The 22,341-nt window shown below is 38.6% G+C and overlaps 1 protein-coding gene across 1 annotated transcript in view; it reads right to left on the reverse strand.

Annotated features, from left to right (window-relative positions):
- Window positions 1-238: 238 nt before the first annotated feature.
- HEATR1 (HEAT repeat containing 1) overlaps window positions 239-22,341 on the reverse strand; it is a 34,652-nt gene continuing 12,549 nt past the window's right edge. The window contains exons 16-44 of the mRNA XM_066178833.1: window positions 21,827-22,024; window positions 20,904-21,087; window positions 20,494-20,642; window positions 19,664-19,856; window positions 18,940-19,112; window positions 18,442-18,609; window positions 17,371-17,613; window positions 16,471-16,602; window positions 15,891-15,997; window positions 14,715-14,858; window positions 13,858-13,976; window positions 13,468-13,589; window positions 11,877-12,005; window positions 10,419-10,649; window positions 9,618-9,744; window positions 9,143-9,309; window positions 8,469-8,515; window positions 7,663-7,786; window positions 6,708-6,848; window positions 6,175-6,464; window positions 5,261-5,411; window positions 4,588-4,746; window positions 3,788-3,922; window positions 3,436-3,540; window positions 3,174-3,342; window positions 2,276-2,430; window positions 1,764-1,922; window positions 967-1,075; window positions 239-495 (exon numbers count right to left, since the gene is read on the reverse strand). Coding sequence (XP_066034930.1) covers window positions 407-495; window positions 967-1,075; window positions 1,764-1,922; window positions 2,276-2,430; window positions 3,174-3,342; window positions 3,436-3,540; window positions 3,788-3,922; window positions 4,588-4,746; window positions 5,261-5,411; window positions 6,175-6,464; window positions 6,708-6,848; window positions 7,663-7,786; window positions 8,469-8,515; window positions 9,143-9,309; window positions 9,618-9,744; window positions 10,419-10,649; window positions 11,877-12,005; window positions 13,468-13,589; window positions 13,858-13,976; window positions 14,715-14,858; window positions 15,891-15,997; window positions 16,471-16,602; window positions 17,371-17,613; window positions 18,442-18,609; window positions 18,940-19,112; window positions 19,664-19,856; window positions 20,494-20,642; window positions 20,904-21,087; window positions 21,827-22,024 — 4,419 coding nt within the window. The 3' untranslated portion in view covers window positions 239-406. The remainder of the gene's footprint in view (window positions 496-966; window positions 1,076-1,763; window positions 1,923-2,275; window positions 2,431-3,173; window positions 3,343-3,435; window positions 3,541-3,787; window positions 3,923-4,587; window positions 4,747-5,260; window positions 5,412-6,174; window positions 6,465-6,707; window positions 6,849-7,662; window positions 7,787-8,468; window positions 8,516-9,142; window positions 9,310-9,617; window positions 9,745-10,418; window positions 10,650-11,876; window positions 12,006-13,467; window positions 13,590-13,857; window positions 13,977-14,714; window positions 14,859-15,890; window positions 15,998-16,470; window positions 16,603-17,370; window positions 17,614-18,441; window positions 18,610-18,939; window positions 19,113-19,663; window positions 19,857-20,493; window positions 20,643-20,903; window positions 21,088-21,826; window positions 22,025-22,341) is intronic.

Genomic DNA, 22,341 nt, shown 5'->3' on the forward strand with positions numbered 1-22,341 from the left:
AGTGGGTATACTTTTCACTTCCCTACAGCTGACAGAAAAAAACCAGATTCTCAGGATTGCAGTGCCTTGGTTCAGGAGGACCATGCCTGGAGCATGACAGCCCCTCCACTGGGACAGTAACTGTGTATCCCAAGGACAGCGGAATTCAGTGAGTCTCATATGTTGTCACTCAGGATTTGTTTAGAGCCTGTTCCACTTTCCCACTGTTAAGAAAAGAGCAGTTAAGGAAAAGTCATAAGGAAAGTCCCCAGTCCATCCAGAAATGATAAAGCCAGATTATTAAAATATTTTATTAAAAACTTAAAATCTTGTCTCTGATAAAAACTGTTATGACAGTTTGCCTGTAACACGTGGATGTGTACAGCTAACATAATTCAGACAAAATTTGAAAACAAAGGGCATAAACTTAGAAGTAGCTTTGGAGTGGTTCTCCCAAAATGACTTCCAGTTGTTGAATTGTCTTCTGACACTGCTGTTCAACTTCTTCGCATTCATCTAGAAAAAGAAATAAGCAAGAATTAAGTAGAGCAATGATTACAAGGCTACCTGAGGAAGGCTTCATCCCTTATCAAGGCTAGAACCATCCTCAAACACCATATATGAAATTATTATTCAGAAATATTTTGTCACTGACCTTCATCACTTATCAAGGCTAGAACCATCCTCAAACACCATATATGAAATTATTATTCAGAAATATTTTGTCACGACCTAGGCAAACTCTTTCTACGAACACTGATCTAAAACTTGCACGTGGGGGAGATGTGCACAGGCTACAACACTGAAGAAACCACTGTACTTTAACCAAATTTCATGAGTGTGTTTGACATAATCCATTTTAGTTTGCATTTTGCACAGTATAAGCTACCATATACAAATTCATAAGATTTATAGCAGTTATAAAAATGAGCCAGTCTGAATCTTTGAAATAAGTCACCCTTCACTAATGCCAGTTGAGAACATTACCTTCCATAAGCTCAGCTAAGAATGGAATAGATTCTGGTAGCAGGACCAGGTAGTTCTCCTTCAGTTTTTGTGCAACTTCTATCAGAGCAAGCAGGGCAGCAAATCGGACCTAAACCAAAACAATTACATAAGGAAACAAACATTACAGTATAGTTCCCTGTTTTCCCCCATCCCTGCCTTCTTTCCATTCACTATAAGGTTATAAGCTTTCATTACTGAAGGGAACTAGTTTTAAACTAATTTAAATACCAACATCTGGGTTAACATAATAAAAATAAAAACCAGGTTGCAAGACGCAGTTAATGCTGCTACAAGTTATTTGATATTATGGACTTTAACTTCCCGTCACAATGCCACTTCCACTTATCAAGGCTTAGCTCAGCACTATGAAAAACCAAGTACACTCCCTTAATATCCATAAGCTGTCAAGAGGAGAATCTTGACAAAACTCTGTATATGAAACAGGTCTGAAAGCTGCTAACTGTCTTCCAGTTACTCCTCTAAAGTGGCCCTGCCTTCATACACAAACAATTATCTCATTCCAGCAGATATCAAATCTTCAAAAAGCCCAAACCTCACATTATGAAAGACATGGAATATTTACTGCTTACACTGAGTGCAGAAGAGCATGTTGCACCCATCTCTACAAGTTGGGAGTACTGAGGTACAGCACCAGTATTTTAATTTAGGCAAGTATTTCAGCAATGACTTGGTTAATTAACTTCTGATTTTGGGGACACTGTTCCCATTTTCTAGCACGACAAAGAAAACCAGTTCGAATTCTGATAGCTTCCAACCTTAGGAGAACTGTGCCTTGTTTTCAGCAGGATCTGGTAGTTCAGTGGTTTCCAAAGAGAATCATCTGCCATTGCCACCGAAAACTGAGCTATGCAGGGTATCAGGTGTGCTGTCACTCTTTCCTGGAACTTCTCATCTCCTCCAAGCACATTTTCTAGCTGTGGAAGTAAAACAGATCCAGGCTCAGATAAACCCATCCAAAAACACCTCTAGCTTTGGTTTTCATGTACTGAAGAATTAAGTCAAAGCTCATCAGTGGGAGTGCACTGGTCTGCAAGAGCTCCTTAACATGCATGAACCTTATAGAATGAAGATATTAAAAATAAGGATAAAAAATAATCAGTAATTCAGAGCCTTAGGCAAAGAAATCAGTACTGTCTGTGACCCAAAGACAATGAACTAACCCCCTCTTTTTTTCTGTTAAGGGGGAGGACTGATGCCTGATTTTTTTTTTTTTTTAACTATGGAAAAAAACCCCAGCTGTGAATTGTTTTTATGGATTTGTCAATACCTGATCAACCAGAGGCTGCATCAAGGTCTCTGCTCTTTCTTTACTCAGGAACTTCTGGGTGTCAAACAGGAAGAGCTTGTGCAGACAGTCCATGGTGAACTGCAACAATAGACAGCTCTTTTCTGTGTTATTGTCAGAGTCAAAGAAAGCTTCATCTACACACCAGCCAAGGAGAAAAAAAAATATCATCAATAGAATGAAAATACAAAACTTCCCCTTGCAGGACCAGAAACATTGCTAGTCTGTTAATGTAGCTAAGGAATGCACTACATAGCAATTAATGTACTCATCACTCAGAACAATAAAGTGGATGTGATACATTATCTGGCTTTACGCTACTGCCCCAGCAGGTCTGCTACTGATGGAAATAGAATAGCCACCGGCTACAGGAGAGGTGCTTAGCCACACCTGTGGACATGGAGAATTTCTTCAGGTTACTACAATTGGGATGGGCAAATAGTTTCCTATAGAAAATAATAACACCTATTTTTGCCCAAGAAAGCAAATATACTCTCTTATGTGCTACCTGGTGTATTCAGAAGAGTCTGAATACGCCAGGTAGCATGAAAGAGAAGTCAATGAATGAAAAAGAAAAAAGTAAAAAGAGAAACATGTCTCCCTCTTTCTACTCAATTTCATCCTCAGGGAACTCACTGGGACTGCCACTGAAAATTTTCACGTGTTCTCAATGTTGTAATAGCAGCCCCATGCCCATGGATGAAAAATGTCCTTTGGTTCCATCAGAGAAAGATTTCTCATTTACCAGAGGAAGAAAAAAGAGAGAAATTAATTACGTGTGCTGTGAAATAAATCCTGTAAGACTAAAATTTCCGCAATTAAAATTAACCTCTCAGCAGTCAAGACTCAGCCTCTGTGTAGCCAGTATCTGACAACTCACCAGTTTTAGAAATGTTGACCTGGTTCAGTGTCTCAGCAAATGGCTTCACTAAATGCCCAGCAAAGAGGGTGAAGAGGCCCTTGAGCTTGTCTGCAATGCAGTCTGCTATTCGGTGGAATGTCAGCAGCCTGTCTCTTAGGGCAGCCTCTGTTTTGGACCAATCAAAAAGCTGAAAGTGAAAGGCAGATGAGCTGTTTCCTGTGTCTGTGCACTGGAAAACACAAACATGCTGATGCAGATGAATTACATTTAGACTTCTTACCTTGAAGAAGAGGGGCCTGAAAGAAGCCTCAGAGAGTTTCATAACCATACTGATTAGACAGTCAATAATGTAAGCCTCGATCTTACCAACTTCCTCTAAATCATCCTAAAAAAATCAGAAAACATTCTTAGTTTGAAATTTGAGCTTTCAAAGCACATTTTAATTTTGTCTAGTTCAGACTAAATACTTAACTGCCATGTTTTCTACCACAAAACCAGTTTGGAACAGAATATCTGATACCCAGAATTTCAGAGCACGTATAAAATGGAAGCTACTAATCTTTTTCTAAACAAGTGATAGAACTGGCCTGTAGAGAGGTGCAGCTGCTGCTCACCCTCCCAAATCAAGCTACCTCAGCATGCTCCATTCGGAAGTCCAAGACTTTCATGAAAAATGCTGTCAGTTCAGGCTGATGGGAGACCAGGTGCTCCTTCTCCATGCCAGCAATGTGCTCCTTCAAAATGTTCATAAGGGGACCCAGGCAGTTCTGCCAAAACAAAAGCAAAGCAATGGTACTCACAGTACCTGAGAAACATAACTAGGGAACTGGATTTATGTACTTCATGCACTTACTCATGGAAATACTGTTGATAAAATAAATAAGCTTTTTCCCAGTACTTTTGGGGGCTTAAGTTAGTAGGATTCCTGAAAAGCATTTTGTCTACCCTCTGCCATACTGGAGAGAATTCTGACTCACTCATGTTCCTAGCACATAAATGAAGTCCTTTATGAATGGGATGATCTCCCAAACATTCATCACGTAACACACAAAGGACATTAAACTGCTGGACCTCTTCCAGATCTACCTTTCCTGAATCACTGCAGCAGTACAAAAACCCCAGAGATTTTAATATAAAGACTACGGTAGATTTGGCTGGGATGGAGTTAATTTTTTTCAGAGCAGCTCACACAGTGCTGTGTTTTAGATCTGTGACCAAAACAATGCTGATTACACACTGGTGTTTTAGCTATTGCCAAACAGTCCTTGTGAGACTTCCTTTGTTTCTCACTCTGCTGCCACAGTGAGTGGGCTTGGTGGTGGCCTTGCCAAGGCGCTGGGAGAGGACACAGCTGAACCAAACTTTGGCCTGCTTGTTTCTTTTTTTCTTCTCCTTCTTTATCAGAGCACTGAAGGATGAAAAAAGCCATTACCTTGCGGGTGTGCAGCACTTCACTGTAACACTTGGTCACTGCAGGCAGGAGTATTCGGGGGGCCAGCCTTGTTGCTAGGATGGTTTTCAGTGCTGCTACACGGACACTTATCTGGGAAGAAGGACCGAACTCGGCCACAATCTTTTCCAAGCGGACAACCTGTGAGGAATTCCAACAAAAGTCAGGCTTGCTTAGCAACTTAAGAACTTATTTTATAGCAGTTGTCTGCTGCAAATGTCCGACAGAATTGTTGCTGTTTGCACCACTTGGAACACCTTATGTTAAGCTGTCTGTGTACAAAGCCTCGCTGTCTTCAGGAGACAAACACTGATAAATGCCCATGTCAGCAGCGGAAGGTTAGAATGACTCCAAGAGTGTCAGATACACACTTGAAGAGACTGTGGATTTACAGAATGATCTTTCATGACTCATCTCCCTTTCCAAAGAGGCAAAATACAACCTATCTGAGGGAGGAGAAGGAGATGCTCTTAGGTTCTGTATCTGAGTTACCTGCATAAGAAAGTGAGCAGAAGAGTAGTGTTATGAGCTTTCACATAGTTGGCACACACTCCTACTTCAGTTTCAGAGAAAAAAAGTAAGCTCTACAGCTTATTCTGTGATCTGGGCAGGTCCTGTCCCCCCCTTATACACCTGAAAGAGTCACAGAGCTCACCTGCAACAAGCACTCCAAAAGGTAAGGACTAAGGAAGTGTGGCAGTGTTTCTGCAACCTTTAGCAGAGCAGTGACCGCACTCAGCAGGTAAATCTCATTGGAGACCAGCTCCTTCTTACTTTTTAAAGTCTTCAAGACTGCTGGCATCAGCCTGTGAATAACAAACATAAACAGAGAAAGGTGAAGTAACTGACCACTTGGAGGTACGTTTCCAATCAAATAAATCCATCTGTTAAACCTGCAGGGACAATTTTCACAAGAATTTTTACATGTGTACTTGAGAAAACTCAGTATTCTGGGCTCATTGCCGTATTTTATTTTGAAGCTAATGGAGGATATTAGATTTAGAATCACAGAATGGGTTGGTCAGAAGAAATCTTTTAAAGATCATCTAGATCAACGCTTTTCACTTTATCATGTTACTCAAAGTCCTGTCTTTAGTTTAAAAATTTAATGGCAATAAGAGACTTACATTTGTAAAGAAATGAAACAGTCTAACAAGGAACAAGTTAGATACTTGGATTCTTCTTGAATAGGGAGAATAAAATAATGTAGCATGAAGGGTTTTCAACTGTACTCCTTCTCATGTTTTTAAATGCAATCTGTTCTACAGAAAAAATACAGACTATGGTCTGATTTTTCTAAAGCCGTAAAGATTGCCTCTCTAGTGACAGCAGCTGACTCCTTAAAGAATTCTACTGTGCATTATAAAAGTCTTGCAATTTCCCCCACTAGTTTCTTAGTTCTTAGACCACAAAGCACCTTCAAGCACAAGAAATACTTTAAATTTTGTCTACACAATACACACACACAGCGGCAGACTGCCATCTGGCCTTCATCAGCATTTTGGCAACGCACTTTGGTATAACTAATTCCCGGTGCAGTTGCTTCTGTTAAGAAGAACCCAACAGTACCTTGGAAGCTGAGGTATCGCTTGGGCTTTCAGTGTACAGGTGACCTCAGCTATACAGAGCAAAGCACTTCCCATCACATTTTTTTCCTCCTTCTCTGAAGAAATGAGATCAATGGCAGTTTTCAGTACGGGCACAAATGGCGCTGGATTTTCTGTGCCAAAACCTTTGCAGAGCAGCTTGAGGCTGAACAAAGCAGTCTGCCTGTTGATGGCTTGCTCCTCCTCTTCCTCCTTTCTTCTACACTTGACAATGGCAATAAGCTCCGGAACCAGCTCTAAGAGCTGCAGGATCTGAGAGGACAGGAGAACACACACATCAGACATACAGTTGGAAACTCAGGACCTGCAAGGTAGCTGTGGGCAGGTAGCCTTCGTGTCGCTGCTCAAGAGCCCTTGCCTTGAGGCTTGGCACCGGTACTTGGCATCTTTGGCATCTTGGCATTGTTGGCATCTTTACACGGGGTCAAGCACTTGCACATCAATCCCTCTCTGGGCACTTTTGCTAAAGGACCTGGGTTTAACCCTTTGGCTCACCTGGCTCTTCTGCCACTTGGTGCGCTGCTGCACCTTGTTGTTCAGCAGGTCCATGGCCTTGCGCCTCACCGACGGCAGCTGGTTCACCATCAGGCCCCCAATTACAGGGATGAAGGTTTCTGTGGGCAGTAAGGCATTGACCTACAAGAAAACAAACAAAGCAACACCACAGATGCTTTTGCATGCACTGTGACATGGTAGCCTCCTGATAAGACTCTCTGCAACTTCCCTCATGGGTTTCAGGATCAAAGAAGAGAGGACAAGCCACCAATGCTGTATCTGAGGCATGCAAAACAACAAAGCAGGTTTCAGCTTGTCTGTGTTCACTGGCTGCCAAGCAGCCATTGTCCCCTAGCTCTGAGATTTCCTCAGCACATCCTTTTGTCTGCTCTCCTGAGCTATCCCTCTTTACCCAAAATAATTCTGCCAATGTCCTCTGCATGTACATCATAAAAACTGGAATATGCTTTACAAGTTAAAAAAAAAAAATCCAAGCTGTAAAAAGAAGAATGTTCTGACTTATGCAACAAGATAGCCACTTAAATTCTACAAAAAGTATTTCTAATCAGAAAAGAATAGTAAGATGAAAAGTGTAAGGATTTAATTTCATGTAGAAATACGCGACAGCATTAGTTAAGTCATATTATGAGTTAACAGAAATGCTGCCAAGAGTCATTTTTCCCCACCAGACATAGTGAAATGACTGCTTACAGCCAGCAGAACATTAAACTAAAGGAAACAAGCATTCCTGATTTTTGTTCTGCTTGTTTTAAGAAGCTGTTAGCTGTACGTATTCAAGTTGTTAGCTGAGTTTAAACACTGACGTACCAGGCTGCAGACCATCCAATGAAATATATAGTACTGATGCAACAAGAAACCCTACAAAGTTTATAATCATATGAACAAACAAGAGCAGCAATGTCCCAGTGCTGACATGGGGGCTAGTGAGACAAACCTTATCCAGCATATCATAGCACTTGCTAAGCAGAACCCTCCAGAATTTGGCAGTTGGCTTGTCCACATTTCCTTCCACTGAAGATGCCACAGTGTTTATATATTGAAGAACATCTTCTAACAGCCTAGACAGAAATGAAGTAACTTTTAGTAAGTAACAAGGGGACTAAAGAAGTCCATTGTTATTACTGGAAAGCATTAAATTTCACAAGACAACAAAAATACAAGGAAATGAAAAAGAAAAAAGTTAATAATGAGCATTCATGGAACACAGCATTTAAAATACATCTTACACTCTTTTTCTCTTGGAACAAACATAAACGTTAGGCCTCTGCAAAAGAAACCCTCAATTTCATATCACTGGCTTTTATACCACAACGGCTACAACCGTGATCTTTGATCGTTGGTACTTATACCAATACAGAGGCACCTGTGAACCATGATTATTTTTTTTTCTACTAATAAACCAGTATATTTTGCTAAAAATCTGGAATTCCTTTAGTGATTCAGACACGAATAGCATGACAGCTAAGGCCAAGCATGTAAATAACCTCTACCAAAACACAGGAAAAGAGTGGATATTGAATAGAGGAATCTTTCAGAAATGAAAATCTCCACATTCAATTAAAAGAAAAAAGCAAAACAAAACCAAAATCAAGAAACTTGCACATAATAAATACTGCTTGTTGCAGAGGACATTAAAAAAGTATCATAAGAGTAAAAGATATTCTAATGGCAGTACACTTAAAGATATTCCTGGGTTGCAGTAAAAGCTAAAAATAGGAGTAGGGCATATTTAAAGCATACCTCTGTTCCAACTCCTGCAGCTCTTCTGTTTCTTCATATTCAACTATCTGGTTTAAAAAGCAAGAATGAAAATATGAAACTTACCTCCCCTCATTAACCTAAAATGCCAGAATACACAAATTTGGTGTTTTTTTTAATCAAATGTACACTAACATGGTAATTATGGGTCCCCTACATTTGTACTTAAGCCATAATTCTAGAAGGAAATCTGAGAACCTTGGGCAATGCAGTCACATTAGCAAATACATTTCATGCTGGTGGATGATTTTCGGCTGAAAAACTGGGATTACCAGATAGAGTCAGAGCTTGAAATTCGTAACATTTTGTCTTTTCAGTTAACAGCATGAATCCCCCACTGAATTTGGAGTTACAAAAGCTGGGAGTGAAATGCCAAGCTCCATAAAGCCAGTGGGAATTCACTGGGACCAGAATTTTACTTGGGTACCTATGCATCAGTCACATAAATGAAGTCTATCTGGAAAGGCCTTATTAAAAAATAAATAACATTACTAAGAGGTTTCAAAACTGTGTCAATAAAGGTGTCAGCAAGATACACTGGACAGTGCCACTCCTTTGAATACAAGGTTATACTAAAAAGTAGATTACACCTCAGCTATTACGGTATGGCCCAGTCATTTACTGTGATCAGTCTAGAAGCAAACTGCCATTATTACCTTTTTCACAAAACTCTGAGAGGACAGAAGTTGTGACATGAAGGAGACGGACAAGAACTTAAAATGCCGGAGTTGTTTGTCAGAGTGAGACTCCACGTTAAAGAGCTGCCCTTCCTGATTTTTTGGCTTTGTCTTGCATGTTCTCAACTTTTTTGTCCCAGGATCATCTGTTGAAAACATTGACAAAACAAATTTGCATCCAAGAAAAAAAAAAAGACCCTTCATTTCTGATCAAAGAAACAAAGTAAAATTACAGCTGTTCAAAGCCCCATCCAGCCTGGCCTTGAACATTGCCAGGGATGGGGCATCCACCACCTTTCTGCGAAACCTGGTCCAGTGCTTCACCACTCTCAAAGTAAGAAGTTTCTTCATTTTATCTAGTCTTAATCTATCCTCTTTTAGTTTAAAACCACTACCCCTAGCCTCTTCTGTTAGGAAGGTTTACATGCATTTGCTGGTTCTGTTTTGTGGTTACCTTCTTTGTTCTCTGGCAGCTCTGTCAGGTACTGGATTATTTTCATCACACTGTGGAACTGTGAACGTACATTAAACTCGCAGCAGATGGAAATCCAAAATTCAGTGTCTGCTTCCAGAACAGCATCCTGTCAATGGTTCAGAAAAAGCAAAGAAATATTTCAAGGATTAAGAAAAAATATTTCTATCAATGATAATAAAAATACTCAAAAACTCCTCAGTGAGCTTGTGAAAATGCTGTGCTGAGCTGGACACTGCCAGGATTAACACCAGTGGTAAAAGCAGCAAGCTCTTGGAGAGAACATAGCTCCAGAGGGTGTAGGGAGAGAGAAGAGAATTAACTGGTGCAGCAAAGACTAAACGTTCCTTTAATAATTCTTTCTGTTTTTCTCATAAACTATGTTTTCACGTAGTCTCAGGGTCTGCCTACCCAAAAAACTTAATAGGGTTTTCATCTTGGTCTGTAGAGAAAGACCAGTATCATGTTTCACAAACACAACTGAAGAAAAAAATCCCAACTTCATTACTATTGAAGCACTACATAAGTAGATTATCAGCTCTTCAGATCAAAGATTGCTGTACAATATGATCTGATTTATTGTTCAAGCTCCAGGACATAACACGGTTAAATGTACAGTACAAGTCATAGTCAACATCACTGTCAGGTTCTGCTGTAGCAAAATCCAGAGCTCACTACCTTTTCCATCATAAGCTGGGGCTTACTGAGACCCTTCTTGAAGGCAAGACCATGAACAAGGGATCAGGCTCTCAAGGAAAAAGCTGACCCCCTCAGCCTGCTAACCTTGTCTGTGCTTGATGTTGCTGTCACAGTTTTGGTGACATACTGCTCAAAGAGCAGCACCAGGAGAACCCAGAGGAATTTGTCTCCTCCCACTGTAGTGATGAGCTGGGACAGGATGGGCAGGCGCCGGTGCTCCGGCACGTGGGGCAGGGCATCCACAAACACACGAATGATCTTGATCACCACCTCCTGCACGCTCCCCGAGGACTCTGACAGGTCACTGTCCTCAGCCTGGGCACACAGACAGCAGTTGAGACAGGTTAATGCACAGGGGTACAAGGTCTTTCTGGCAACTTCAGAAAATAAAGAGAAAGCACTACGTGCCAGACCAACTGGATTGCCAAAAGCATAATCTCAAGGAAAATGTAAGTGTTCCCAAAAAAAGTTTTTAATCATATAGTTCCTTTTCAGTGTTAAAAGAAGATGCTTCAAATAAAATTTAAAAAAGGGAAAAAATAGAAAAAAAAAAGAGAGAAACTCTACTTAGCATCAGCTGAAACAAACAGGACATTTTCAAGGAAAAGCAAAGCCACATCCTTCAGAAAACGTCGCCTGAGTTAGGGTCTTAGATTCAAGGGCCTAGGAAAATCAACATGCATGGGCTACATTGTCTCAAGTAACACTAGTCTCTTCCCACATGTAGTAATTGTCACAGAAACTTGTGTGGGCTGCTAGGAAAGGTTTTAAAGAAAAAAACTGAGAAATCAATTTGTCTCTCTTTTTATATAACAGGGAACTACAAGAGGCCGAAAAATGTGTAGACATAAAATTAAAAATAGTCTGGGAAACCCTCAGCCCACTATTGAAGACATTCTTTTCCCCAGTTCATTTTTATATGACATTTATACCTCATGTTTCATGTTTAAGTCTAATTATGATCAAGAATTAAGATTTCTTAGGTGCAAGTGAAATCTGAAAGAAGATTTCATTGATCTTCAACAAAAGATCATTTTGTTGATTTGAAAAACGAAGATCTATTTTTGTTTTGGTTTAGAGCCATTTACCTAAGAGGTCCAGACAAAACCAAGAAAAGTCCCACAAACACCAGCTGGAAGAATAAATGCACTTCCACTTCTTTAGGACCATGTCTACTATTCCTATGACCATGACATATAATAGGACTAATAACCAGATTCTTCCTTCCAGTGGTTCCTCTATTGAACTTGTCTGCTATTTTTATGATGAAAAACTTTAACTTAAAGTATGTTTCAGGTCGTCTCCACATTTAGTTGTGATAATTTTGGCTAAACCATTTATAAAGTGCAGGAACTCAAAAGACTGAAAAGAAGCAGCAGTCCGATGAACTTGGTCAGAGACAGAGAAGTCTGAATTAAATTATATTACATACAATTTAATGTCTATCAAAATAATCCTAGAGTAGGTGACAACTTATTCCACCACCAATATTCTAAATAATATACTTAATTAATAGTCTTTCCATTAAATAGACAAATGTACCTGTATAAGAGCAGGAATAACCATCTGCACCGTCTTGTTAATTACTTGGAAAGTGTAGGTATCATCCAGACGCAAGACGTTTGCTCCCATGAATGTAAAAATGGGCATAATGTTGTGAAGAACTTTATCCTGGAAAAGAACAGATGAAATTAGTTCATACTGCTGTGCATATTATACCTTAAGGCGTTTTTCATTCCCACAAATGACACTAGATTCCTATAGAAACACCCCAAAAAAGCAAAGGAGAATCATGATTATCTTTCAAAACCTCCCTGAGCGAGTTCTAAATGCATATTGTCCCTTAATGCTACTTACTGTGTGATTGGTAGAGTTCTAAACATTATTTAGAAACCAAGACACACATCTGAGCAAGTAATTAGAGAGTGGAAATTGAAAGTTTAGTGTGATAAAGCACTTTGTATCCTTCCACTCAGTGCCAGGTGAATACAAGTAAAAGCAGCTATGAGGAGATCTGCAGAAGCACAAATGTGGTTGTGGCACAGATTCCAGTGATTTTCCCACCCACCTCTTCTTGTATCTGTAAAACACCCGCAATATCCACAGTCAGGCAGTATAAACCAACCATGCTCATTTCAAGTTTTGGCTTTTTGGGGGCCTATACTATAATCATGTAACCAATTTTATGAAGGCTGGATTAGAGGTGTCACATAGCTCAAAAGTTAGTTTCCTAGATTTTGCAAGGACTTAGAGGAATAAATTATGGGCATATTTTTCATTTAGTTTTAGTGACTGGAAGAAGTGTTTTAGAATTTAAAAGTGAGATGAGGTGAATAGTAAAAATGTTTCTTTCTATTCTGACTTTGAAAATTTTGTAAGAGCCAATAATAATGTAAATTAAATGCCTGGTTCTATAGCACGTGATGGTAGTAAGACGGCAACAAAAAACCCCAAACAATAAAAACACAAAATCCTCCAAAAATTTATCAAAAACATCACAGTTTTGTCTTTCAGAAAACATTCATGCTATCATTCCAAACATGTGGAGAAAATATTGAGGTGAATATAAAGATGCAAACTGAGTTTGACACACCTGGATACATTTTGCTGGTTTAGAGTTTGAAAGCAAAAGAATCTTAAAACATTGTCCAGTCAAATTTCAGTCCATACAAGAAAAGGCCTGTTTCTTGGCCAATTAAAATCAGAACAACCCAGTTTTATCATCAACTACAATGCCATTTTTCAGTGTTGTACAAGATACGAACTTGTAAGAATGCATGTGCTATCAGGCCAGATGTTTTCCCTTTTGATATAAAAAAGCAGGAGAAAGAAGAAACAAGGCATGAGAACTGTGAGCACAGTGGGAAGGTGAGGCAGGACTGCTGCCAGAAAGCTTCTTCCATTTCTACTGCACTCCACTGTGAGCCATAAATGGTGGTGACCAAACATCAAGACAGAGGTTTGTTTTCAACTACAATGGAACAGAAAGCCCTGAAAGAGTAGGGAACCTGTCCATTTTGCCTCTGGCTCCTTTTGAGGAAATTTCTCCCCACAGAACAGATGTGTGTGTTCTTCACTCTACCCAATATTTGAAAACCGAAGAGTGGATGCCTATATTCCAGGTGTTACTTACAGGAAACATTCCAGCAACAGCACCAAGGAGCAGCAGAGCATGGTGGTGTGTCTGGGGCATTTTAGAAATCCTGATGCACTGAACTATCAGTTCCACATTGAATTTTTCTTTGTCCAGGATATCTGTAGGTAAAAATATTCACTGATTAGCACATTAATGGTCAGCCACATAGGAAGGAATAAACAGTACACCCAAGCACTGTTTTCAGTTTGCAAACCATACCTAATGCATCTACAAAAAATGATTAGGAAGGCAAACTTGTATACCCTTATAGAGGAATCTCTCCTCAACAAAACAGTGTAGACCAAAGAAAAAAACCAAGTTAGAGGCCACTGTTTTAATGCTGACTTGGTGAAAGAATTACCAAGAGGTGAGTCTGACGATTTTTACCTGCTGGGACCTTGCTACCATCTGATGACAATCTCTGACAGATGTTCAGCAGGCAGCTGAGGATCAGCTGCTTTGTATACTCCATATTTTCTTCTTCTGATGCCATGGGTTCCAGACATCTATACATTCATGAAAAAAATCAGACGGAAAAATAAGTGATCAAACTTCATCATATGATACACATAAGAAACTGTAATTTTAATTCCACGTAGGTTCTAAACTGAGGCTTCCAAAATGTCTTTGCCAAAAGTTTTTTTGTTTTGTTTTCAAATGCATCAACTGGTCTAATGGAAGACATTTATCAAAGCACTACCAAAAACATGAGTATAATCTGGACTATAATTGCCAGTCTATGTACAAGCAAGTCATAAGGAAAAAACAGACAAACACCCAATCTATATATAAACTTTCCTAAGTGCCTGGATATAAGGCTGGCAGGAAAAACAATAGTTTCCTTAGGCTGCACTGGACTAAGACTGTTCCACAATGTGTTGGGAGGAATTTCAAAGTTTAGAGAATTATAATAGCTCTGCTGAAGACACGAGTCCTGCAAATTATCCCAGTTTTAGGACAGGTGCCATCCTTCTTGGCAATCCCAAGCCCTCTGCCGGATAAAGTTTTCACACAAGAGAAACTATGAATCAGGTAAAAATCTCACTGTTTCAAAGGGAAACAAATTGTAACAACTTCCCATTTCCCTCCTCTGATTAACAAGTTCAATTGAAAAAGGCAAGCTAAGCTACAAGACAGGGCAACAAAGCAGAGACACAGTAGCCCATATTTCAGGGCTTTACAGAGTCTGCTCTGAGTTCTGCAGAAGAGAAGGCTCCAGGGCTCTGTTGTGGGGGCACCGTTACCTGCTCAGAAGGTTGAAAAGTGCAGGTACCAATGCCTGTGGACGCCGAAGCTTCTTCTTATGCTGCAGCAACTCCAGAATAAGCATCACCCTCTGCCAGCTGAACTGCCTTGTTTCTGCTGACAATTCAGCACACTGAGGCTTTCTAAAAAGACAAGACAATCAGAGATTTGATCAGCAAAGGAAATGCTGCAGTGCTTCAGGAAACACACTCACACAACCAAGTAAAAAAAGAGACTTTTTCTTTCACACAGTAATGTATGTCCTTTACTGCTGCTCCCTGGGGAGGTGAGCAATGTGTGGGCTTTTGATTGAAGCAGCAACACATTTTCAAACAACACAAAAATTCAGACTGAACTTGAAAAAAACAAGTGTTTCTTGGAAACACTTCTGGAAGTGGGAAAAAAAAATCTGCTACTAGGTAACTGTCCAAATGATGATCTGCTTGCCATCCAGGAAACTTGCTTCTCTGGAACTACTAATGGTTAACACACTGACTGTGCAGGTAATGGGGGTTATGTGAGCCTGTGTGTTTGTAAACTGTGATAGGCACAGTTTACAGATGGGTCAGTCTAATAGGTGATGATTATTCAAAATGGTCAAGTGAAGGAGAATTAGAAAAGCTATTCTAGGTCAAACCAGGAAAATTAACTCAATATCCTGTTTCAATAGGGCTGAAAGAATGTTTAAAGAGAGTAAGTACAGTGAACAAAACAGTTCCTTATGAGAATGAAGAGAAGAAACAGGACAAAGATCTAAAAATTAGTGATTAATTACCATCTTATTGGAAAGAAAATACTGTTTTTCAGTCAACTAACGAATATTTTGATGAACATCTGCTAGGTTTCAGCCAAGTGTATGTAATTTGTCCGTGCATCTATATTTAAAACTAACCTTCCTATTAACAAAAAAGAATCTTGTTCAACTGTGTCAAGATTCTAAAACAGCAACTGTCAACATTAAATATACTGGATTTTTAAATATATTTTGACTGTATTTCCATCAGTTTTCAAACAGTAACATGAGTTGGCTTTCTCATGCCAGAAGTAGCTCAGATTTATTTACTGTGGACAGGAAAAAAAGAAATAGTTGCTTGCATTTTCAGTACAAACTGTGCAATGACATGTGGTGTTTTCAAACTGCACGGTTAATACTTGTGGGTTTCTAGTTATTTTACCTCTGTTGCTGCATTTTCTGCCTTCTAGTCTGTTGAACAGTGGCCAGACTTTTGGTTTTCTCAGGAGGCTCCAGTTCTCTGACAATCTGCTCAGCACACACGGTAATCTGAAACAAAACATAACAAGGCAAGCACCAATGAACAATTTGTCACATCACATACCTATGCCCTGCCTTTTTTTAAAGAACACATCCCTTTCATGCACATATGGGTATATAATCCACATATTCCTGTCATATCGCAGAAAATGAAAATCAGTGCAGCAGAAAAGAAGTGACTTCTGCTGAATTCATTCACTCAGTGTAGTAAATGACTGATAGGTCAACAAAAGCAACATCTGTTTATTATTTAATTAATTAAAACAACATATTTAACATGTTGTTTAAAGCAACATCTTTTAAAAGCAGTCATTTAACAAACTTTTCATGCCATTAACACTGTTCTATTATTTGACAAAAAGCTTCCCATTCATTTCCTGCTATAAATGATATAAAGAACAAGTGTTACTGAATGCAGGTGACACAAAATCACACTGCAACAGGTTGGAACATATTTCTGTGTCCTGGAGGTTGCCACTTACCCCTTTGAACACACTGCTGATTGTCTGGGCACAAAGTGGGTTCTTACAATTCAAGAGTAAGTCAAACAGTACTTTTAGTAGCTTCCTTTGCACCATCCCATCTGACAGAGCTCCAAAGAATGGCTTAGTAATCTGCAAAAGGGGGAAAAAAAGGACGCAGAGAGGTTTACTTAAAGAGGTTTACTTTACTGTAACTGTTTAAGAGGGTAACAAAATTGCAAGGTGTGGAATTAATATGTATTGGATTCTGCATGACACACCCCATCATGCAGTATTGCAAAAATTTAAATATTAACTACGTATTTGTATATATCCGGGCATCTTAAAGATGTAAATCACGTACATCTGAAATATCCAACAGACAAACTGATTTCTGAATTTTTTTACACAATTTGACTGGTGTGGGGAACAAACTTGCTGTTGCCAGCCTTTGGGAAGTACATGCCAACACCTGGCCAATACAGGCCCGAATTTGTAGCTTCCTTCAAATGAAACTATTTCTCCCCTACTGTATTTTCTTGACAATTTTTCCTCAGATCAAAAACATTAAATAAAGCTCTTGTCTGACCAACAAAAAACTGGAACCTGTGGAACAGTAGCATCAGTAACAATACAGGAATTCATCTGTGTGCAAATACAGTATTGCTATTTTGTGCCTCTCAAAATGCAAAAAAACAGCGCAAGCAGCAATATTTCCTGATAATTTTAAGAGTTCAAATTTTGCAGCCTATTCAGATGTTTCAAAGACACTGTGGAGACATCAAAATCTTGTAGTAAAAAAAAGACAGGTCGAAAGCTATGGACTCCTCCACACAGAAAGAACCCTTGTAAATCCAATCTCAAACACTGCTAGCCGCTTTAAGCATAAAAACAAATAAAATGTATTTCATGAAGCCATACCTGCCCAAGTGCTGTGATCTGAAATGGTGGAATTTCTTCATATATTTTCTTGGCAGCATGAAGACTTTTGATAAATAAATCCAGACTCTGCTGATTCTTGCACAGAAGGGCTGCTGAATATTCATTAAACTTTCCAAGGATTAGATGCAGGAGAATGACTTCATCTTTTAACATTGCCTCAGGTTTGTTAAAGACCTTCTCTAGCAAACGGTCTAGTGCAGGCAAGAGGTGAGAGAGAACCATCTGCAAGCAAAGAAAATGTGTAACGAAAGTTTTTATCCATTCTCAATTTAACAACTTCCCAGTAGCACAGCTTCATTTTACTGCAGCATCTCCTCTCTCAGACCACACTGCACACAGTATTTTAGGTAACAGCTGTTCAACTGGAAAAATACAAGACATAATATGAGATTATTCCAAGTACCTGCTCATCTACTCCTTAGCTAGTCTCCTTTGCAGAGCAGTATTTCATAATTTCGAAGTACAGAAACAAGGCAATTTTCCCACCCATTTATGACTGCTGTTTTCCACAAAACCCAAATGTGAAGCAAAACCACTCACTCCCTCTATGCAGTTCACAATCTTTTTAAGACACATACAACTGAACAGAACATAAAAATTCTAATTTAATTCAGTTTTTGAACTCTGAAGTCATGTATTTTCCAGCACTTGGAGAATTCTGAATATGCTAGATAAGTGTAGGTTAATATATATAAAAGAAATTCACAGTACTACTTAATACCTTGCAATTCTGTACAGAAAACTCTATGTTCACTAACCAAGGTAATACATTTCTTCTGTAACAACATCAAGTAATATCAAGGGAGTTTCCTTAAGAATTCCAATGCAAAATTCTGCAGCCATTACATTTCTGGAAGCAGCAGGAAAACACTTTATGTTTCATTAAACCATACTTTGCAGCTTCACTGCGTATTATTGGAGGTGTCAACTTAATGCCTAATAGTCCAATACATTATGGAATTATTTAACAGCATTATTACTAAATGAAATGTGATTTCAGCATTTCACTCAAGTGCAGAACCCATAAAAAAACTCAAAAGCAGCACTTACTTCACCATGGATTTCATGAAGAATTTTCATTAAGTTTCTTGCAATATATGATGGGAAAATAGGGCTCTGTACACAATCAAGTATGTTTTCCAAAGCTTCCAACAATTTTTTCTTCTGGGATTTCTGTTTTGGCTGTGTCTCAAGCTCCTCAAATAGAGTTCCCATAATCTAGTTCATTAGCAAAGTGAAAATTAAGTTCTTCTCTTGCAATAAAAATGTCTTAAAACAACAATTGTTTGATGCTTTCATAACACCACAATCTAGATCAAAGCAGAGTTCTTCATGTGGAAATAAACCATCATTAATGCCTCTTAGGTTCTCAGCTCTCTGCATGTAATAAATCACTCGAATGTTTTCATAGTTTCTAAAAAAATTATAAATCAGTCCACTGTAGGATACAATTAACTTCCCTGGTTAACTTGATTTCTTTTCTGTAAGACACAAGCTCACAGCAGCAGACAAAGCTTGTATTAATGTACCTCTTAATTAAACAAATACCTGTGCTATGTATGTAGGGTCAGATATAATCTCTTCTGTCTTTTGCTCCAAATGCTGAAGGACAGGATGGAATAGAGACTCCTTTATTCCTCTCAAGGAATGGAGGCAGTTGAGGGCAGCCCTTCGAACTTCACTCACAGGACTACCCAAGTTAATTAGCAAAGATATCACCACTGCAAGGAGAAGGAGGGAAAGAGGAAAACAACAGAGTAAAGCGAGTGGTGAAAATTTTACTGTAGCTGTCCCTGAAAAGGCATCAACATTATTTTGGAATTAAGAAGTCTTTTCATTGTAAACCTCTAGGATACATAAAACCAACATGAGTCTCAGATTCATGACTCTGAATTTCATCACAGCCCCTATATTCATGTTTAAGCTCAGAGTTCATATATTGCTACTGACTGTCACACCCTGACACTGCACAGGCAGTAATGTCCTGTAACTGACTCCTCCAGCACAGCACTGTGTCCCTTTAACACTTTTAAAGTTTAAAAAAAAAAAAAAAAAAAAAAAAGAAGTGGCTTCTCTTACTTCAAGCTTGGACTTACAACTGCACCAGTGAATCAGCAAGAGGACTGTCTCAGCCCAGTGCAGCTAAACAGAAATAACTCCAGATACCCCTCATGGTACAGAATATAGTAAAACTGCACAAAATTAAAAAGTACTGTGACTGAGTTCTAGGATGAGAGAGAGAGAGAGGGAGAGAATGAGTGTTTTACTTTACCGGGAGATGATGGTGATAACAGTTGTTTCTTTTTCTGGTTGGTTTGTGATTCAAGCAGTGCATAGCCAATATACAGAGCCTGAGTCTGTAGCATTGCACTGACTTCATAGTTCAGCTGATTTGAAAGGTTGTAACTGTAAGTCCATAAAATGGAAAGGAATTTGAAGAGAACCTCTGAATCTTTTAGATGTACCTTAGATTTAACACAGTGGAAAAGGAAAAAAAAAGAAAAAAGCACTTGTTAAATTTATTTGGCAAACTACTACTGAAAACATAGATAAACCACCCCACCCACTTCAAAGGAGTATGCCAAAAGACAACTTTGTCTCAGGAAAACAGAGAAACAGTATCTTTTGGGAAGAAAAAGGTTTTGAGTAAATGCTGCATGTATATACAAGTCAAGACATTATTTACATATCCATGTGAAAAAACATGAGATGATGTAATAAGGAAACACAAAATTTCTCCTAGAGGTTTTCCTTTCAGTCTGTGTATTTAAACACTACCGACTTTCACAGAGCAACCCTTTATCATGCTACCGGATAGAACCAAAACTTTTTTCTCAAACTTTAGGATCTTGATCTTGTCCTGCAAATCAGTGTTATGTTTTCATCTTTGACTCAACTAGCACATTTGTGTTTTGTTTTGGTTTTTTCTTAACTTTAGTTTTCCATTATTACATTTAATTAGGTTTAAGTAACTTCCATCTCCTCAGCGTTTGAATGCCACAAGCAGCATTGCATGACCTGTTGACCATTTTTTCCAGTTTTCCTTAAAATTAATACAACCACGTAATAGTTGATGATTCATAATTCAGAGCAAGATAATACCTTGAATAAGAGATTCATCAATGCTCTGTACTGAAAAGCATTGTTTCTCTCACTAGCTCCACTGACAAGCAGGTCAAACAGCCCCAAAAGGAGGTGCAGGTAGTCTTTGCTATCTTGATGCAGAGATTCAGGATTCCACCAAGATTCCTCTAAAAAATGCAGATTATAGTTTAGACACAGCAGGTGCATAGAACACCCTCAGAAACCAGGAGATAACAGACATCTCTAGTTAAAAGAGGACAATACATTTGGTTGATTTCATGTTCACAAGCAAGTAATCTTTACAGATGTCAATAACAAAGGAGAAGGTTAGGAAAGCAACATCTTGATTCCAGCAACTTCTGAAGGAAAAAAAAAATTAACTTTCCTTTTTCACTGATATAAAGGACAGGCAAAATCTTAACACCTACCTTCTGAAAAGGACAGGGGAGGTTTTAGGCCATTAATGAAGTTTTTCAGTAAGAACAGGATCATAGCTGACTCCTCTGCATGAGCAGTCTCATCACTATCAAGCTTTTCTATATATGCACTTAACAAGTCCTTAGGCACCAAAGTTTCCTCTGCTGCTTCAACAGACCAATTTAAGGGAGTTCCCTGTGAATGAAAATCAATTTTAATGTATTCTGTCTCAATTCCATGCAACAGAAACTAGAAATTTAGCATTGTAATTCAGCAACATTTAATTACCAACCTCCAAAGAGGTATCCTTATGGAGTGAATTACATTTCTGATTTTACATTGAAACTTGCATCTGCAGTTGTAAAACCTATTCCAGCTCTTTCTACCATAATTACAGTGTACATAAATGAGGTAACAGAAGAGTAAAGTATGAGTCTTTCTAAAATATCTCCTCAAAGGAATTGGGAATTGCAGCATTTTTGACAGTTAGTTTAACACTTTCATCCATCTCTGTTCCAGAAAAATAATTCGTATCTTTCAGATACTTGCACATGCAAAAAATCACTAATAGAATAACCTAAGGTCAGAATAAAAAATTACCATGTGCCACTATGTGTGTATATGTGAGGGGATGTACACACAGAAACACAGCCCTGCTCACGTGGGTTTCTTTTCTTATACACAATAAAAACCTAGAGCTGTTCCTCAACAAAATAAGTCAAGAAAATTCCAATGGAAACACACATAAAATACTAGAGTAATTCTTAATGGCACTATTGCCAAGTGTGTGTTTTTGCTCTTAGAAGAAATGAAGGTGAGATTTTTCAGTCCTTGAAGTTTCTGAACGGGCCTTCAGTAAAAACCATTTAAAAAACCTTTTTAATACTGTTTTCAGTACAAAGAAAATGCCCTCTCCACACTGCTAACATCTTACCTGTGCAGGTTCACAAGTTCTGAGATTTTGAATTTTTTTATCCAAGAAGCGGAAGACTCTGATAGCCACTGAAAAATAATTTTCCTTCATCTGTGTATTGCAGCAGCACTGAACAAGCACTGAACCAATTATGAGAGTAGCTACTTTCTGTCTCACACTGTCAGATTCTGTTTCAGCAACGAGTATCAGGTCATCAACCTTAGAAAAAAGAGTGGAGGACAACAAAAATCAGTATGACAGTGGGACTTCACTATGACTAAACTGAACATGTAAATGAAAACTGGGGTAATACTGTTTGCTTTCTATCACAGATAAAAAGTTACTGTCCACTGTAATTGTACTCTTTGAAACCTTGCAATGCACAAACATCAGTTTCTATGAACTCCCACTTGCTTAGTCTTTAGAAATTATTTTTAAAGAAACTAAAAATTCCTCCAATTTAGTTACACTAATCATCTGCTAAAAAAGGTAAACACTTCTTTTCCTTATGTAAAGGAAGAAATCGGTTTTATATG

Source organism: Chamaea fasciata, unplaced genomic scaffold, assembly GCF_029207755.1.
Source record: "Chamaea fasciata isolate MVZ Bird 193981 ecotype frontalis unplaced genomic scaffold, bChaFas1.0.hap1 SCAF_3, whole genome shotgun sequence".
Taxonomy (NCBI): domain Eukaryota; kingdom Metazoa; phylum Chordata; class Aves; order Passeriformes; family Sylviidae; genus Chamaea; species Chamaea fasciata.